Source organism: Bos grunniens, chromosome 15 (genome assembly GCF_055505025.1).
Source record: "Bos grunniens cultivar Pamir isolate PY7600 chromosome 15, Bosgru_T2T1.0, whole genome shotgun sequence".
NCBI lineage: Eukaryota > Metazoa > Chordata > Mammalia > Artiodactyla > Bovidae > Bos > Bos grunniens.
In genome coordinates, this window is record NC_141179.1 from 56753085 (window position 1) to 56772275 (window position 19191).

General features: G+C 43.1%; 1 protein-coding gene across 8 annotated transcripts in view; it reads left to right on the plus strand.

The window, feature by feature from the left end:
- The first annotated feature begins 13674 nt into the window (after positions 1–13674).
- ACER3 (alkaline ceramidase 3) overlaps positions 13675–19191 on the plus strand; it is a 161765-nt gene continuing 156248 nt past the window's right edge. For 4 of the 8 annotated variants that reach the window (XR_015142194.1, XM_086340893.1, XM_086340898.1 and 1 more), the window contains exons 1-2: positions 13675–13846; positions 14547–14654. Coding sequence is in view for 4 of the 8 variants with exons in the window: in XM_086340893.1 (XP_086197019.1) it covers positions 13744–13846; positions 14547–14654 (211 nt within the window). In the remaining 4 variants the exon portion in view is untranslated. The remainder of the gene's footprint in view (positions 13847–14546; positions 14655–19191) is intronic. The other 4 variants (XR_015142195.1, XM_086340894.1, XM_086340897.1 and 1 more) reach the window with 1 other exon arrangement.

The window sequence follows — 19191 nt, forward strand, 5'->3', positions numbered from 1 at the left end:
GACGAAGGAGAAAAGGCTGGAGTGAGGTGACCTATTTTGTTCCTGGCCCCATGCTTGGCGCTAGGGATGCACTTTCCTTGAGGTTGCCTGGAGTGTGGTTCAGTGTTTCTTAAGATTTGGTTTCTGGACCATTTGTCTAACAATAATGCTTGCTGCTTCTTCAACATGCAGATTCCCAGCTCTCTCCTCCTCAGAGATTTTGATTCTCTAGGTTTCTGGAAGAACATTATGAACAGAGAATTCTGTTCTTTCTCATGAGTTTGAGAGCCACTGATCTTGTTGGTGAGAAAGACAAGTAATAGATGGCTACAATATAGAAAAATAATAGTTAAAAAGGCAGATCCTGGAAGATTTTCTGGAGGAAGTTTGATCTAAGCTGAGATCTGTTAGATAAGAAAAAGTTAGTCATGGGCAGAAACAAAAGGGGAGATTCAAGCTGAAAGGAAAATGAGAGAAGTGGCTCTCTTAAAGAGTGCCGTATGCTGTGCTTTGTCATGTCCTACTCTTTGCCACCCCATGGACTATAGCCCTCCAGGCTTCTCTGTCCATGGGGATTCTCCAGGCAAGAATACTGGATTGGGTGCCTATGCCCCACTCCAGGGGATCTTCCCAACCCAGGGATTGAACCTAGGTCTCCTGCATTGCAGGTGGATTCTTTACCTTCTGAGCCACCAGGCAAGCTCAAGAACACTGTTGTGGGTAGTCTATCCCTTCTCCAAGGGATATTCCTGACCCAGGAACAAACCAGTGTCTCCTGCATTGCAGGCAGATTCTTTACCAGCTCATTTAAAGTATTTTAGTGTGAGTGGAGTTCATAATGAAGCAATGAGGCTGCAGAAATGGGCAGAACAGTTGCAATGGTCACAAAGAACCTTGTTGGTCACGTCAGGGAGTTTAGATGTTACCCTACAGGTAGTGGGAAATTTATTTTTTGGGGAGAAGGCATCCATAGTTTTGAATTTAAGAAAGAACCCTATGGCAGACACAATGTTAAGAATAGGCTGTGGGACTGGAACAGAGCAAGACTTTGCTCAGGGCAATCAGGAAAGGCATAGGCAGTAATGACTAGGACTGAAATAATGGCAGGGAGAGAAGGTGGGAAGTGGACAGACAGAAGAATCCATATTCTTCTGGCAATCCATCAAAACACGATTTGATATGTGTGGATGGGGTTAAGAAGGAGTTAAAGGTTAGGAATATCAATAACCTCAGATATGCAGATGACACCACCCTTATGGCAGAAAGTGAAGAGGAACTCAAAAGCCTCTTGATGAAAGTGAAAGTGGAGAGTGAAAAAGTTGGCTTAAAGCTCAACATTCAGAAAATGAAGATCATGGCATCCGGTCCCACCACTTCATGGGAAATAGATGGGGAAACAGTGTCAGACTTTATTTTTCTGGGCTCCAAAATCACTACAGATGGTGACTGCAGCCATGAAATTAAAAGACACTTACTCCTTGGAAGGAAAGTTATTATTATTTTTTTAAATTTTATTTTGTTTTTAAACTTTACAAATTGTATTAGTTTTGCCAAATATCAAAATGAATCCGCCACAGGTATACATGTGTTCCCCATCCTGAACCCTTCTCCCTCCTCAGAAGGAAAGTTATGACCAACCTAGATAGCATATTGAAAAGCAGAGACATTACTTTGCCAACAAAGGTTCGTCTAGTCAAGGCTATGGTTTTTCCTGTGGTCATGTATGGATGTGAGAGTTGGACTGTGAAGAAGGCTGAGTGCTGAAGAATTGATGCTTTTGAACTGTGGTGTTGGAGAAGACTGCTGAGAGTCCCTTGGCCTGCAAGGAGATCCAACCAGTCCATTCTGAAGGAAATCAGCCCTGGGATTTTTTGGGTAGGAATGATGCTAAAGCTGAAACTCCAGTACTTTGGCCACCTCATACAAAGAGTTGACTCATTGGAAAAGACTCTGATGCTGGGAAGGATTGGGGGCAGGAGGACAAGGGGACGACAGAGGATGAGATGGCTGGATGGCATCACTGACTCGATGGACATGAGTCTGTGTGAACTCTGGGAGTTGGTGATGGACAGGGAGGCCTGGCGTGCTGCGATTCATGGGGTCACAAAGAGTCGGACACGACTGAGCGACTGATCCGATCTGAAGGGTTAGGAAGGAGTTAAGACTTTCTTTGCAAACTGGGTCAATGGTTGTGAATTTCACCAAAGAAGAAGAAACAACAACAAGAAACACCAGAAGAGAAATCAGTGTGGAGGGGAAATGACAAGATGGCTTTAGCACATAATGAATTTGAGATCCTTATGAAATACCCAAGGAGAGCTGTCCAGAAGACAGGTGAAAATCCTGCTAGTTACTCACTCAATATCCTCTTCTTCTCTCCTAACAAAAGCCAGCTTTGTTTGGGACAGTGAAGTGCCCAGTTAAAACATCCACCTTTCTAGACTCCTGCTAGTCTTCCCAGACTCCTTATGGTTGGTCATGCGATTCAGTTTTGACCAATAAAGCTCTAAGTGGACATTGTTGAGTGAAGGTTCTGGAAAAACTATTGTTTTCCTGATAACAGTGTATGGCCCCAGCTGATATTTGCCTTTCCCCCTCATCCTTCCTTCTCCCTGCCTAAACCGACTGTGATGCTTGGACAAGATACAACCACTTTGTGACCATGATGATGAAGGCTCTGTGCTAAGGGAGACAAAGGAGGAAGACAGGAGGATTCGGACTTTGTAGAGCTGTTGTATGGCCCTGGGGTATATACCATCTGAGAAAAATAAACCCTAACTTAGTTAAGCCCCCAGGATTGGTTTTCTGTCACCTGCAGCAAAACATGGTCTTAATATGATTCAAGGACTAAGGCTCTGGAGATAGATCTGGGTTAGAGATAACTATTTAGGTCAGCGTCTGGATGGTAACTGACAGTATTTGGGTAGGTATAAGAAAACTAGGCACCCAGGTAGGCACAAATGTAAGAGGTTCTTGTGAGTTAAAAGACTGAGAGAGCTCATTTTGTGGGCAATGTTGAAAGGAGGCATTCCTGTTCACAGTTCACTTTGTTTGTTGTTGATGTTTCCATAGCCTCATTCAAAACAAAACAATCAATTTAGGGCTACTCAATTCATACTTAATCCACCTGAAATTCTATTCTGTAACAACTTTCAAGGTGCTTAAGCAAAGGCTGATGACTCTGGTCATAAGTGTGGAGACTTCCTTCCCTGGGAGTGGTGTGTTTGGGGCTCAGGAATGGACTTGGTAAACCTTCATTATCCTGTTTTCCCTGGAGCAAGTGCCCCTGCAATTCCTTCTGGTGGGTTGGAGCGAGGATGGCTGGCCCAGGGTCTGTGTTGCAATTTAACTGGATTGTCCTATCTTTTGTCAAGATTATTAGCCACAGCCTCCTAATTGATTTTGAGGCCAAGCAGGTTAATTTCCTGATTTCTCTCTTCTCCCCACCCTGCCCCAAACAACAACAACAAAATCCCTAAACCAAAAATCTATTCTCCCTAATACATGCAAACATGTTATTCTCTCTCTTGAATACTTTTATGGTCTCTAGAATAAAGCCTGAATGTCTTATCACAGCATGCTGCTGCTGCTAAGTCGCTTCACTCATGTCTGACTCTGTTCGACCCCATAGACGTCTGGCAGCCCACCAGGCTCCCCGGTTCCTGGGATTCTCCAGGCAAGAACACTGGAGTGGGTTGCCATTTCCTTCTCCAGTGCATGAAAGTGGAAAGTGAAAGTGAAGTCGCTCAGTCGTGTCCGACCCTCAGCGACCCCATGGACTGCAGCCTACCAGGCTCCTCCATCCATGGGATTTTCCAGGCAAGAGTACTGGAGTGGGGTGCCATTGCCTTCTCCTATCACAGCATAGTAAACTCCAATCTCTCCTTCCTCAATCCCTGATAATTGCTTCCACCGCTCCTCCATCTCTGCACACATGGGCAGCCACCATGAATGTCTCATTCTGCCCACATTCCTCTTGCCCTTTCAAGCCTTGGCAGGCTATTTTCTCACCCAATAATGCTTTCTCCATCTCCTGCACTCCGTCTCCCACTCATACTCACTGTAACCAGAATAATTTGCTGGTCTTTCAGCAGCCATGAATGGCTGGAAACCCAGGAGCAGGCTATTTCCTACTTCTCCCTCTATGCTTCCTCCCCATCCCCAGCTGCTCTTCAAATCCTGTTGATTCTATCCCTTAAACATCTGTAAGTTTGTCCTCTTTTCTCTATCACTCCTGCTACTAACCAAATCACTGTAAATCTCTTAGGAACCTCCATGTCTTCACTCTTTCCCAAGTCAATCAATCCATCCTTCCCTCTGCACATTTATTCATGTGCATCTCTTCCTTAAAACCTTCTTGGTCCCTAAGGAAATCATCCCTAGAGAACTCTCAATCCTCATTTTCTACATTCCAGGAGCAGAGAGAATTCAAATCCAGTGTTGGCTCTCTGTCCTACACGGCCCCTCTGCTGAGCACCTGCAGGACCAGCCTGGCATGGTATTTAAGAACATGGCCTCTGACACCAGAGTGCCTAGATCCCAGCCTCTCCTCAGTTGATATAGCTGGGTGCCCTTGGGTGAAACAAAATTTTCAAATGTTTAGGGGATAGAATTCACAGATGTTTAGGGGATAGAATCAGTAGGATTTGAAGACAGTGTCCATTTCATTACTGGTGAATGAGAACTAAAAGTAGCTTTCATTCATGGGGTTGTTAGATTTTAGAAGGTAATACTGAAAAGTACTCAGAACAGTGTCAGGAAGAGAGTAAACCTTATATGTGTTAACTATTATAACTGTTACACTTCATTTTGATGCTTTAGATGTGTCTATTTTGTCCTCTTCTGTTGTCTAGAATAGTGCAGGAGATAGGGCAGCAGATGGCTGTGGCTAGGGTATGCGAGCAGGTGACAGACTGTGAGAGGAAATACTGGGAGATTAGGGACTGGGGAGCCTGGTGGGCTGCTGTCTATGGGGTCGCACAGAGTCGGACACGACTAAAGTGACTTAGCAGTAGCAGCAGGGGCCAAGGAAGTTTAGCTACTCAAGGAGTAAGAAATTGACTTTTTGTCCTCTGTAATCCAAGTTTCATTTTAGTGTTATGGGGAAATTGAGCCCAAATGTGCCCATCTCCCCTGTGCATGGTGGGCACTATACTGTGCTTCACCAAGGAGGCGTCCCCCTCCCTTCAGAGTAATACCCTGAGGTGTATTGCTCTCATTCCATTCCCAGATACTGTATTTAACAACTATTTTTTGAATTTAATCTAAATGTGACGTGGGTACTACCGCCTCTCCATTTAATAGATGAGGAAACTGAGGCTTAGAGGGTTAATAGGACCAAAATCACAGCTTATTAAGAGATGAGTTTGAGATACAAAATCATGTTTGCCACATTGCAGAGCCAATACCCTTGACAGCTATGCCAGATTGCTTCATAGAAGTGGATTTTTTACTTAATCTGAGAAACATCTACAAATTTGCTCACATGCTGGGCCCAGTAATTGAGAGTCCCTTGGACTGCAAGGAGATCCAACCTGTCAATCCTAAAGGAAATCAGTCCTGAATATTTATCGGAAGAACTGATGCTGAAGCTGAAATAGCAATACTTTGGGCACCTGATGAGAAGAACTGATTCATTTGAAAAGACCCTGATGCTGGGAAAGATTGAGGCTGGAGGAGAAGGGGATAACAGAGGATGAGATGGTTGGATGGCATCACTGACTCCATGGACATGAGTTTGAGCAAGCTCCAGGAGTTGGTGATAGACAGGGAAGCCTGGTGTGCTGCAGTCTTGGGGTCACAAAGAGTTGGACATGACTGAGTGACTGAACTGAACTGAAGGCCCAATAATGGGCACTGGGAACATAAGTTGAATATAAATGATCCTTTCTTTCCATTGTTTAGTCGCTAAATCATGTCTGACTCTTTTGCGACCCCATGGACTGTAGCCTGCCAGGCTCCTCTGTCCATGGGACTTCCCAGGCAAGACTACTGGAGTGGGTTGCCATTTCCTCTTCCAGGGTATCATCCCAACCCAGAGATTGGACCCATGTCTCCTGCATTGCAGGTGGATTCTTTCCCACTGAGCCACCTGGGAAGCCCAGGGAACTCATAACTGCCTTGTGGGTACTAACTAGTCAATAGGCAAAGAGATTAAGTGTGGGAAATGCACCAGAAGGCAGAAAGCAAGGAAAGCACTAACTTTGCCTGAAGAATGGGGCCTGGGGTTCCCACAAAAGTGTCAGTTAAGTCTCAGTGTCTAGGATTGGGTGTGATGATTACAGTAATGATGCTCCTGGAAGCATAAGCATCAGCATGTGCATAAAGCACTTATTCTTTAACTCTTATCATGTATTGTAACTGACAACAGGAAGCTCCAAAATGATCTGCATTTTTAAATTCTGACAAAATATATATATGTCTATAGGTAATAAAACATATACACACGCCCACACAGAGAAAAATGTTTGGCCATTTATATACTAAATATTATCAGTGGTTGCTACCAAATGATGAAATTTCAAGTGATTCTTTATATTTTTTATTTTTTATCCATTTTTTATTGTGGGTTTTACTTTTATAAATACATTTTATATTATGAAACATAATTTTATTGTAGAAATGTAAATTGGTACAACCACTTTGGTAAACTATTTGGTGTTATCTGAGAAATTTGAAGATGCAAAGACACTTCCATTCATAGGTAATACATTAAAGAAATTTTTGCACATGTGTCAGATTTGGAAAAATGAATGTTCAGGGTAGAATTTGTTATAATAGCCAAAATAGGAAACAACTTATATTCATCTCAGAAAAATGGATAAATCCACTGTGTTACTGTCATAGAAGACTTTAAAAATTTTTTAAATTTTATTTCTGCTACCCACTAGTCATGTATATTCAGGCAAGTAATTCAACTTTCTTATACTTCAATTTCCCTAACTATGAAATGAGGGAGAGAATAGTACCTAGGGTTGTATCATAGCATCGTAGGGTTGTTGTAAGGTTTCAGTTCAGTTCAGTCTTTAACTAAGTTAATATATATAAGGACTCAACAGAACTTGGCCCATGTAAATGTTTAATAAATGTTACCTTATTATTGTTGTTATTTTGCTTTATCATTGTTATGATATTACTATAAATATTCCCTGAACATCAATTTTGTGTCAGGCCCAAGTGAGAGATTGGAGACGCAGAAATAGAATGAGACAGGTTCTGTCTGGAAGATCAACTCCTAAGCAGAATACTGTGAAGTGTGAGAAGAGCTATGGTGGAAGGAAACCCAGGGGCTGCAGGAATATAGAGGACCCAACCCAGGCTGGGTGTCTGGGGACTCTTCCCAGGGAAGCCTAGGGCTGTGTCCCCAGGTTGTGGTTTGTTGGACCTGGGCAATGCTCTAATATCCCCTACAGATGGGGGCTAGGAAGTGTTGATAGACGGCCACGCCTGCACCTCACTGTAAGAGAGGCTAAGGGGTAACTTGTAGGTCATAAGATCACTTAATCTGGTGAGCCTACACACTCAATCTTTGTAGATTCAAATTTTCCTTTGCAGTTATGAAGTTACGGCACAAATTGTATCTCATGTGGAAAAAATGGATTACAGTTGGGATTTCTTTGTCTTGGCAACTAGTATAAAGGTTTCTAGTAGGAATCTGAGTAAAGCTTTCAAAATTAGGATTCTCAGTTGCTAGTTGAAAAATAAATATAAGCATTGGAAATAACCTAAATATCTAGTAGTAAGGGACTAGTAACATGGGTATTTAATAATTAAGTAAATTGTGGTATATCTATGAAATTGAATATAACTTTTATATTTGGAGAAGGAAATGGCAACCCACTCCATTATTCTTGGCTGGCAAATCCCATGGACAGAAGAGCTTGGCAGGCTACAGTCCATGGGGTCTCAAGAGAGACAGGATTTAGCGACTGAATGATCATAATTTACAAGGGTTTTTAGTGGCATGAGAAATGCTTTTGAAAAAAGTATGATGTATAAAGTCATTGCTAGCACCAAGTGAAAAAAATCCATACATAAAATGCTCAAAGAAAATATACTTCAATGTTGTTGACAATGGTTATTGCTAGTTTGTGAGATTATAATGATTTCCTCTTTTTTTTTTAACACTTTTTTGTATAGTTTCTAAATTTTTCAACATTAGAATGTATTTTACAGAAAGGTGTATTAAGATAAAACTCACATATCACACAGTTCAGCTATTTAGAACATTTAAAATAGCTGTGCAATTTAAAATATACAATTCAATGCTGGTTTTTTTTTGCATGTTTACAGAGTCGTGCAACCATTACCACAAACTAATTTTAGAACACTTTCATCATCCCCAAAGAAAACCAATGTGTACCTGCTAGCAGTCACTCTGCATTCCGACCCACTTCTCTGCCAACAACTAATTTATTTTCTATCACTAATAGATTTGCCTATCCTGGATGTTTTGTATGAACAGAATCATACAATATGGACCGTTTAGTGTTTGACTTCTTTGGTGCAGTATGTTTTCAAGGTTCATCCATATTGTATCATGTATCAGTGTTACATTTCTTTTCATTGACAAATAATATTTCATTATATGGAATAATATTCCATTATATGGGTATTCTATACCCATAGGAATAGCTAGCAGTTCCAAGAACCACCCCTTTAAGTTCAATCTGTAGAAAACAAGAGAAATGGGTAGATGTGCCATATGTGTTGCTTGTTATCTCTCTGTGAGACATGCCAGACTTGTGTCCTAAGGGTGCAGATTTGGGTGTGAAACCTTTGGTTCCCTCCTGTCCTCTTACTTAGCTCCTGTATCCAGGGCTCCCAACTGAACAGGCTGAGTCAGGGCACCCTTCCAGGAGGGGTTGCCTCAGTCTTGGTAGAAATTCAAACAGTACCGATTGCAGTTGAGACTATTTAGAGGATCCAAAAAGTACATGAAGCCTTTATGGGACTAACCTTCCTTTATGACCTTACTTGGAGAGATATAATGTATGTCTTTGGACAGACGCTGACTCCTGACTCGAAAACTCGAGTTTTGTGGGTAGCTACTACTTTTGGAGATGATTGGCTTGAATGTGAGACAAGGGGAAAGAGGGAACACGAAATGGCCCTCCTCCCTACTGGGAGCCAAACAGTTCCCACAACAGAGACACTTTGCCAGATGTATTTTTGAAGGACTCAAGCGAGCGCATGCTAAGATTTTAGACTATACTAAGTTGGCTGACATTGGAGGAGGAAATGGCAACCCACTCCAGTATTCTTGCTTGGTGAATCTCATGGACAGAGGAGACTGGTGGGCTACGGTCCATAGGATCGCAGAGTTGGACACAACTGAGTGACTGACACACATATGGGTAGTCAACACTTTATTACTTTATTCATCAGTTAATGGAATTCGCTTTGTTCCCACTTTTTGGTTATTGTGAATAATGCTGCTATGAACATCTTTGTACATTTTTTGGACATGTGTTTTCAATTCTCTTAGTATATACCTAGAAGTAGAATTGTTAGGTTCATATGGTAAATCTGCTTAGCATTTTAAGGAACTGTTTTTCAAAGTGGCTGCATCATTTTACATAGCAGCAATGCATGAAGGTTCCAATTTCTCCACATCTTTCTTTAACATTGGTTTTCTTAGTGTGTGTAAAGTAGTATCTGATTATGGTTATTTATTTGCATTTCTAGTATGGCAAACATGAACATCTTTACATGTGATTATTGGACACTTGTAGTTTCACTGCAAGGGCATAGTTGCTCTGCAGCCAACTATGTGTGGGATCTTCCTGGACCAGGGATCAAATCTGTATCCTCTGCATTGGCAGGGGGATTCTAAACCATTGGGCCACCAGGCAAGTCACAACAAAGATTTACTTTTATGTATATTCCTAAGAGTTTATCCTTTTCAGTTCAGTTCAGTTGCTCAGTCGTGTCCGACTCTTTGTGACCCCATAGACTGCAGCGTGCCAGGCTTCTTTTCTATCACCAACTCTCGGAGCTTGCTCAAACTCATGTCCATCGAGTCGGTGATGCCATCCAGGCATCTCATCCTCTGACATCCACTTCTCCTCCTACCTTTAATCTTTCCCAGTATCAGGGTCTTTTGCAATGAGTCAGTTCTTCACATCAGGTGCCCAAACTATTGCAGTTCAGCTTCAGCATCAGTCCTTCCAATGAATATTCAGGACTGATCTCCTTTAGGATGGACTGGTTGGATCTCCTTGTAGTCCAAGGGACCCTCAAGAGTCTTCTTCAACACCACAGTTCAAAAGCATCAGTTCTTTGGTGCTCAGCTTTTTTTATAGTCCAACTCTCACATTCATACATGACTACTGGAAAAATCACAGCTTTGACTAGATGGACCTTTCTCTTGTGGCTCAGCTGGTAAAGAATCCACCTGCAATGAGGGAGACCTGGGTTTGATCCCTGGGTTGGGAAGATCCCTTGGAGAAGGGAATGGCTACCCACTCCAGTATTCTGGCCTGGAGAATTGTTAATTCATTTATAGTTTTAGCTCTTACATGTAAGTCTATGATCCATTTAAATTAATTTTTTTAGGTCATCTATAAAAAAGGAATTTTTTAAGAAGGAATCTCATTTCATTTAGAAGGAATTAGAAGGAATCTCATTTCTTTCTTTTGCATATGGATATCCAGTTGTTGGGCTTCTCTGGTGGCTCAGTGGTAAAGAGTCTGCCTGCCAATGCAGGAGACATGGATTCAATCCCTGGGTGGAGGAAAAGGCAACCTACTCTAGTATTCTTGCCTAGGAAATCCAATGGACAGAGGAGCCTGGTGGGCTACAGTCCATGGGGTCACCAAAAGAGTTGGACATAACTTAGGAGCAAACAACAACATCCAGTTGTTACACCACCAGTTGAAAAGACTATTCCTTCCCTTAGCATACTTGTTGAAAATCAACTGACCATAAATATCTAGTTTATTTCTGGAGTCTTGATTCTGTTCCATTGATCTACTGGTTTATCCATATGCCAGTACTACACTGTTTTGATTGGTGTACGTTTGTAGTAAGTGTTGAAATCGGGAAGTGTAAATGTTCCTTCTTCTTTTTCGAGATAGTTTTGGTTGCTCTGCTTCCTTATATTTTCACGTATTGCATTAATACTGGGTTGGGGGTAAAGTTTTTTAGAAAAGAGAGAAAGGAAGACAGATATTGCTGAAGGATCTATGAAATCCACTTTGTTTTTTCTCAGTGATACTACTGCAGTTTACCTTTTCTCTTTATTGATCAGTTAATATTTCTTTTGGGCTTCCCTGGTGGCTCAGGGGTAGAGAATTCTGCAATGCAGGAAACATGGGTTCAATCCCTGGGTCTAGAAGATCCCCTGGAGAAGGAAATGGCAAACTACTCTAGTATTCTTGCCTGGGAAATCCCATGGACAGAGGAGCCTGGTAGGCTACAGTCCATTGGGTTGCAAAAGAGTTGGACAGGGTTTATTGACTAAATAGCAACAATAACAAATAATTCTTTTAATTGATTTTTCTCTCCTAAATTTTGTCCTGATCATTGTAGGTCCCCTCTGCCCCCAACTGTTAATGTGCTAGGTATTGATGTAGCCAAGACCTCATCTTCTGCTTTGGGTCACTTGGCTGAGTTAGAGATTCTTTCCACATAATGGCTCCCACAACACCCTAATTTTTGCTTTACTTCTAGCAACAAGTATTATCACAGTCTACAGTTGTGGTCTCTACAGTTTTTATTGAAATCTCATCAGCAAATCACTTGTAGTATGTATTTCTGCATATTCATTTTGAATATACAAGTATATATATAATTTATAAATTATATAAACTTATGATTATTATATATATTAAGGACATACCTGAGACAGAAATTTTAAAGGTCAAGATAAAAAATGACCAGAAATAAAAGTTCTCCCGCTCCTCAGTATTATTTCTCTCTTTAGAGACTGCCATCTTGGATGTCTTCTATTTACCTCCATGTGTTCCTGCTGTTGTTAAGTCCTGTATGACTCTTTACAACTCCATGGACTGTAGTCTATGAGGCTCCTCTATCCGTGGTATTTCCCAGGTAAGAATACTGGAGTGAGTTGCCATTTCCTCCCCGGGGGAATCTTCCTGACCCAGGGATCAAACCTTCTACTCCTGCATTGGCAGGCAGATTCTTTAACACTGAGCTAGCAGGGAAGTTCCCATGTGTTCCTAGCATTCAGCCAAAGGCTGAGTACATAGCAGCTCAATGTCTGCTGTTCAAAAGAAAAATTTTGATATGCTACTATTTCTATTAAACACTCATCCTCTATTCCTAGGTTTGCACACTGCCAGTAAATGTTCTGCATCTATTATCTGCTATAGACATTTTGTAGAGAGGCTGTGGGTTGCCTCAACTCTCCTTGTTTTCTCTTTTACCTTTTATTACATCTTACCTGACTTATTTCTTTAGAAAATATTAAACTGCAGTTGTGTCATCCTTAACTATACTCTGTGTTGCAAAGTGCATGGTCAGGCAGAATCCTGGATGTTAGGAGGTAAAGATGGAAATCAGACTTTCAGATCAGGATGTATCTTTCACTGGAGGATATGAACAAAGGTCAAAGGAGCTATTGAGGGTAAGAGTCAGGAGGGTTTCAGGAAGCCAGATTCTAAAGGACCAGTGGAAATTAGTCAATGGAGAAGAGAGGAAGGCCAGCAGTCCCAGCTGAAAGGCAGGTGCAAAGGCAGGAAGATGGGAATGGACCCTGTACATTGTGAGCTAGGGAAGTTTGATGCAGCTGAACTCTAGGGGCAGGGGGCGTGCATTTGTGTTTTAAAAAGATCCCTCCAGCAGCTCTGTGAAGTATTAAGGTCTTGAAGCTGGTAGTAGGGGAGGCTGTGGGTTGCCTGAAGAACAGGGCACAATTATAGATTTGCTAGACGGTGGAAACTTCTCGGCTTGGATGCCCAAAGGGAAGCAGGCTTTAGCGTTCTGGCTGCACTGTTGTTTTAGGCTCTCTAAGTGCCCCCTCCCCCTTCTTTTTTCTAGGACCAGGATTTGTTGTTCCGCAGTGGCTCAGATGGTAAAGAATCTGCCTGAGACGCAAGAGACCTGGGTTCGATTCCTGGGTGGGGAAGATACCCTGGAGGAGGAAATGGCAACCCACTCCAGTATTCTTGCCTGGGAAATCCCATGGACAGAGGAATCTGGCAGGCTGCAGTCCATGGGGTCACAAAGAGTCGGACACGACTGAGCGACTGAACTGACTGACACTTACACCTTTATCAGAAAATTATTGTTTGTTTCCTGGGAGTCCCCGGCGGGGCTGGAGTAGGCGGTTTCTGGGCTCCTCTGGAGGCCTGTGACCCAGTAAAGACACTGAGGCGCATCCCTGCACAGGTTTTATCAAGCCAGGGCTTGATTGAAGCCTTCATCCCACCCCCGCCTCAATAAAATCAACCGCCCCTCCTACAGAAGCTCAGAGGTTCAGATAGAAAACTGCCTCAGGGATGTCAGGAACGCCTAACCCACAGCCAAGGGCGTGTCTAGGCGGGGCCGGCGGCCCAGGTCACACCCCTTCCCGAGAAAGGAGGGGGCAGGGCGGTCCCCGGGCCTCGGCCTGGGCTCTGCGCCGGCCGCGGTGGGCGGGGTCTCTGGCCCGGCGGGTCGCTGACGGCGCCGGGCCCCGCCCCTCAGGGACGGAGGGCGGGCGGGACCCTAGACTAGCGCGCCAGCAGGGCCAGAGCCGGCCTGGGAGCCCGCGGAGCCGATTGCGGCCAGTGGAGCGCTTGGGCGGCGGCGGTGCGCGCGATGGCTCCCGCCGGGGACCGCGAGGGCTACTGGGGTCCAACGACCTCCACGCTGGACTGGTGCGAGGAGAACTACGCGGTGACCTGGTACATCGCAGAGTTCTGTGAGTGCGGGTGCCGGCCTGAGGCGGGAGCGAGGGAGGGAGGGCGCCGGTCTGAGGGGGAGACGCCGCGTGAGGAAGGCAGAGGGCGGACCTGGCCGCCGCGGGAGGCACCGGGCCTGGCCGGGGGAGGTGGCGTAGAGGAGATCGGGCCAGGGGACTGGAACGGGAATGTTGCGGAGGAAGGCAGCAGCTAGAGCAATCCGGAGTGGCGAGTGAGGAGGGCCAGTCTGGACGGGTTGAGGGGCCTTGAGATAGGGGGGCGGAAGAGAAGTGGAGAGCCCTTGCTGGACCTAAGGGGAAAGCCCGAGGGGCAGGGTTGGGAATGGGGACTCCGCTGCCTGAGGGGCGAGTGGGGGCAGCCCAAGAAGGGCTCGGGACAGTGGGGGACTCTGCTCGTTTGAATGAGGGCCCGGGACACCTGCTCCCACTGTTGCTGTCACCACCTTCGTCATAAGGGCGCAGGAGAAGGGAACAGGTCCTGGCTCAGTCTTACCCCAAATACGTGAAAATACGGTCTTTCCCTTCCTCTTTCTCTGTTCTGTGAGACCTCTTCGGTCACTTTACAGGGAACGGTTTTCCCAGTGTCAGATCCCGACCCCTGTCCGTACCCCCCAGCCCACTCCCACCCGGGATATCTTCGGGTACCAGAGATCACCTCCTGTCGGAGTACGATCATTCGTCTATCTCCTTGTGTCCGAAGGTAGACGGCAGCGTCTAGTCAGGACCTTCCGGCTCGTGCCAGGCCTCTATGGGCACAAGGGTTCCAATCCCTACTCCACCCTGCCTCCTCTCCGACTACCTGACAAAGGTAAAGGTTCTTCTGAGGACAGTACTTGCACTGATTGCACCCACTGAGGACTTGGGGAAGAATCCTCTTCCAGTTACTGCCCTTGACTGGTCCCTTGGGGCTTTGCGTGTGTATTTCCCCAGATGGACGTTCTTGCCAGGCGAGGAGAGCTCAGGAAAAATCTGCCACTTCTTTTTTGTAGTTTACTTTGGTAAAGTTTTAAGAGCACAATATTTGATCCTTCAGGTACCTGCTTCTGGCAAAGTACATAGAATATTTTTTGGCTCACTATTACTGCCTTCTTTTAATTGGCTCAACTTTCTCAGGACTGGAAGCAAAACCCTTTTTTAGCTAAACTTCCCATTGTTGGATCTTTTTCCCCCAGGCATGTGTTTGGTTTTGTGGGAGAGACAAGACTTTCTTGCCTGCTGATCCTCCTTTATTGGGTTCCCCGGTAATTGACTAGCATTAAAAAAAAAAAAAAAAGATTGTTTTCAAGACTTTTAGTACCATTTTCTTTAAACTGTGATTTAGGCTGAGAGTTACTTTTCCTGAACTACTAGTTAAATTAATAATTTTTACATAGTAATGGATGGATATGGACAAAGGGATCATTTGTAGTGTAATTATTTGGCAGCTCAAATGTTGGAAAAGAAAGTGCTTTACATATTTGTTAGATCACTTTGACAAGCCCATACACGGTCCAGAGGAGGTCCATGAGAGAAGGGGCTTAAAATTGTGCTTTCTGAACTAGAAATGTGTAATGTGGAAAAGTGAAACTCAGGAATCTTCAAATGTTATGGGGCTGTAGTATAGAATAGATAAACTTCCTGTATTTTTCTAGAATGTGAAATTAGAGCCTATGGTTGGAAACTACTTGTAAGGGGAGAGATTTTGGTTCAACATAAGGAAAATTAAAAAGTTATAATCATTGAATGGATTGATTCGAGAGGTAGAGGGCTTTCTGTCACTAAAAGTGTTAAAACAGACCTTGCTAGGCTAATTCACATAGAATAGTTTAGAGGGAATTAATTGTTTGGTGGGCTTCACTGATGGCTCAGTGGTAAAGAATCCGCCTGCCAATGCAGGAGACTTGGGTTTGGTCTCTGGGTCAGGAAGATCTGGGGAGGAGAAAATGGCAGCACACTCCACTATTCTTGCCTGGAAAATTCCATGGACAGAGGAGCCTGGTGGGCTACAGTCCGTGGGGCCACAGAAGAGTCAGGCATGACTTAGCAACTAAACAACTGTTTGGTGGAGAAAAGGGATTGGCTTCAGTTGGAGTTTAGGTCCTTTGCAGCTTTATGGGTCAATATAGGTAATAATGACTGTTAGTTTAGAGTCAAGGATTAGAATCAAAAGAGAAAACTGACAGTTAAGTCATGTGAGATATGAGAGAGCAAGATACTATTGTTCTGACAGATAGCTCTGAGAAATGGGAAATGGCTTTGGTTCTTAATGTCCTCAGAAGAGGAAACTCTGAGCAGACTAGGTATCAGGGAATGCAAGAAGAGGATGAGTGAGTGTTGGCTGCCTTTTGCACATGTACCATGGAAGAAAATGATCTGAAAGAATTTAAGGGCAGCCTTCTTAACCAGTAAGTAGTGGGTATCTATTCATATCTGAATATGAGACTTTATCTTTGAAAAATAGGCTGATTAATAATGTGTTTGGGCTCTCCAGGTGGCGCATTGGTAAAGAATCTGCGTGCCAATGCAGGAGACATGAGTTTTGATCCCTGGGATTAGGAAGATCCCATGGAATAGGAAATAGCAACCCACTTCAGTATTCTTGCCTGGAGAATCCTATGGACAGAGGAGCCTGGTGGGCTACAGTCCATGGGTTAGGAAAGAGTTGGACATGACTGAAGCAACTTAGCATGCACGCACAATAATGTGCTTAAAGCAAAGCAACTTTATCATGATTAAAATATTTACAATAATGATAGAAATATTAAGGATAATGATAATGGTGATAATAGCTATATATAAATGCTTACTATGTATCACAATTTGCTAAGCACTTCATGTATCTTATCTTTTTTGACATTTACTATAATTCCAAAAAGAAGGCATTATTATCCTTATTTCACAGATTAAGAAATTGAAACCCTAATAAGTAATTTAAGGTTGCAGAAAAGTCGGGTAGAGATAATATTCAAGTTGAGGTCTGACTCTAAAGTTACTATACCATATTATTTCTATCACGTATTCATTGTTTTGCCCCAGCATGCAAGGGATGAGGACAAGCATGAAGTAGTATACTATCACAGATGACAAATTAAATAACTCTTCAGGAAGCCTATCTCTCAGCATTGGGTGTGTGTGTTTTGGGTAATTTAAAAACAGGTTTGGGGAATTGCATGTAAAGATGGCAGCAGTTCTCAGTCACTAAAAACCCTTAAACACAATCTTCTTAACATCATCCAATTTGAGTTCATATTCCTTTTTTGTTTAAGCAGATTTTAACAAAGGAAAAGGTAGTTTCTTTCTTTTTTTTAATAGTTTCTTTTTTTTTAAGTTGATAATTCGGCGGGGCTGGGTCTTAGTTGCTGCATGTGAACTCTTAGTTGAAGCATGTGGGATCTAGTTTCCTGACCTGGGAGCAGATCCAGGCCCCCTGCATTGGGAGTGCAGAATCTTAGCCACTGGACCACTAAGGAAGTCCCTTTGATGGTTTCTCTTTAGCTGTGAAATACTAAATACCTTGATGTGCCAGAACTTACAAGTACAGACAGTCCTCACTTTGTTTAGTAGGGTGGGACAATGCAAATGACTATGCAAGTTAAAACCTAGCTAATCAGTCTTAATACTCAATGAGAAAAGTTATGAGTGTTCTGTGACTTTTACAGGTTTTTGTCAAACATTGTAAATCCTCATTGTTAGTCATAAATATATGAAAAAATAAAAAAATATTAAAACATGCTTTTTTTTCAGTCACTACGTTGTGTCTGACTGTTTGTGATCCCATGGCCTCATGGACTGCAGCACACAAGGCTTCCCTGTCCTTTACTATCTCCCAGAGTTTGCTCAAACTCACGTCCATAGAGTCAGTGATGCCATCCAGCCATCTTATCCTCTGTCATCCCCTTCTCCTCCTGCCCCCAATCCCTCCCAGCATCAGATTCTTTTCTAATGAGTCAACTCTTCGCATGAGGTGGCCAAAGTACTGGAGTTTCAGCTTTAGCATCATTCCTTCCAAAGAACACCCAGGACTGATCTCTTTTAGAATGGACTGGTTGGATCTCCTTGCAGTCCAAGGGACTCTCAAGAGTCTTCTCCAACACCACTGTTCAAAAGCATCAATTCTTCGGCGCTCAGCTTTCTTCACAGTCCAACTCTCACATCCATACATGACCACTGGAAAAACCATAGCCTTGACTAGACGGACCTTTGTTGGCAAAATAATGTCTCTGCTTTTGAATATGCTATCTAGATTGGTTATAACTTTCCTTGCAAGGAGTAAGTGTCTTTTAATTTCATGGCTGCAATCACCATCTGCAGTGATTTTGACATTAAAATCATTGAGAATTAAAATGTTTTATTTCTATGTCAAAGAACTGATCTAGAGTAGTCTGAGTAGTACTTGCCTTCTTGTCATGTAACCTATGATATGGAATGAGTACTTTTTTTTTTTTTCTTCTGTGCCTTGGTGGATTGTCTTGATCCTTTCTAAGTTTGGATCACTTTTCAACATTTCATTCTTAGCACTTTGGAATATTTCTGAGAGTTCCTTTAATGCACAGTTTTTGCTGGTGTCACTTCTGGTCCTTTTCTTCATTCTTTTCTCACAACCAGTTTCTTTTGTAACTCCATTTATGTTTGAATTTTTTTTTCTAACACGGTTACTTTTTAAAAAAATTTTATTGAAGTATAGTTGATTAACAGTGTTGTGTTAATTTCAGCAAATGTGCAGCAAAGTGATTCAGTTATACATACGTACATTCTTTTTCATATTCTTTTCCTTCATGGTGTATCACAGGATATGGAATGTAGTTCTCTGAGCTATACAGTGGGACCTTGTTTGTCCATTCTCTGTGTAATAGTTGAAGTGAAGTGAAGTCGCTCAGTCGTGTCCGACTCTTTTCGACCTCATGGACTGTAGCCTACAAGGCTCCTCTGTTCATGGAATTTTCCAGGCAATAGTACTGGAGTGGGTTGCCATTTCCTTCCTGGGGATCTTTCCCACCCAGGGCTCGAACCTGGGTCTCCCACATTGCAGGCAGACACTTTACTGTCTGAATCACCAGGGAAGCCCATATAATAGTTTGCACCTGCTAATCTCAAACTTCCAGTCATCCCTCCCCCACCTCTAACACTACTACTTTTTTTGTTTCTTTTCTGCATTTTCATCATTGTTGGCCTGTTCCACCTTTCAATTATCCATTTTTGTAAAATGCCACATATATTCCTCACCGGGAGACTAGGAGGCAACTTAGCTACATACTTTGCCCTCTGTACGGGAACTGAAGAGCAGATGTGCAGTGACTAAACACCAAGAGACTTTGCCTTGGGCTAGGATTATTCAAGCTAGATAGGCGTTGGCTCTTCTTACAGAT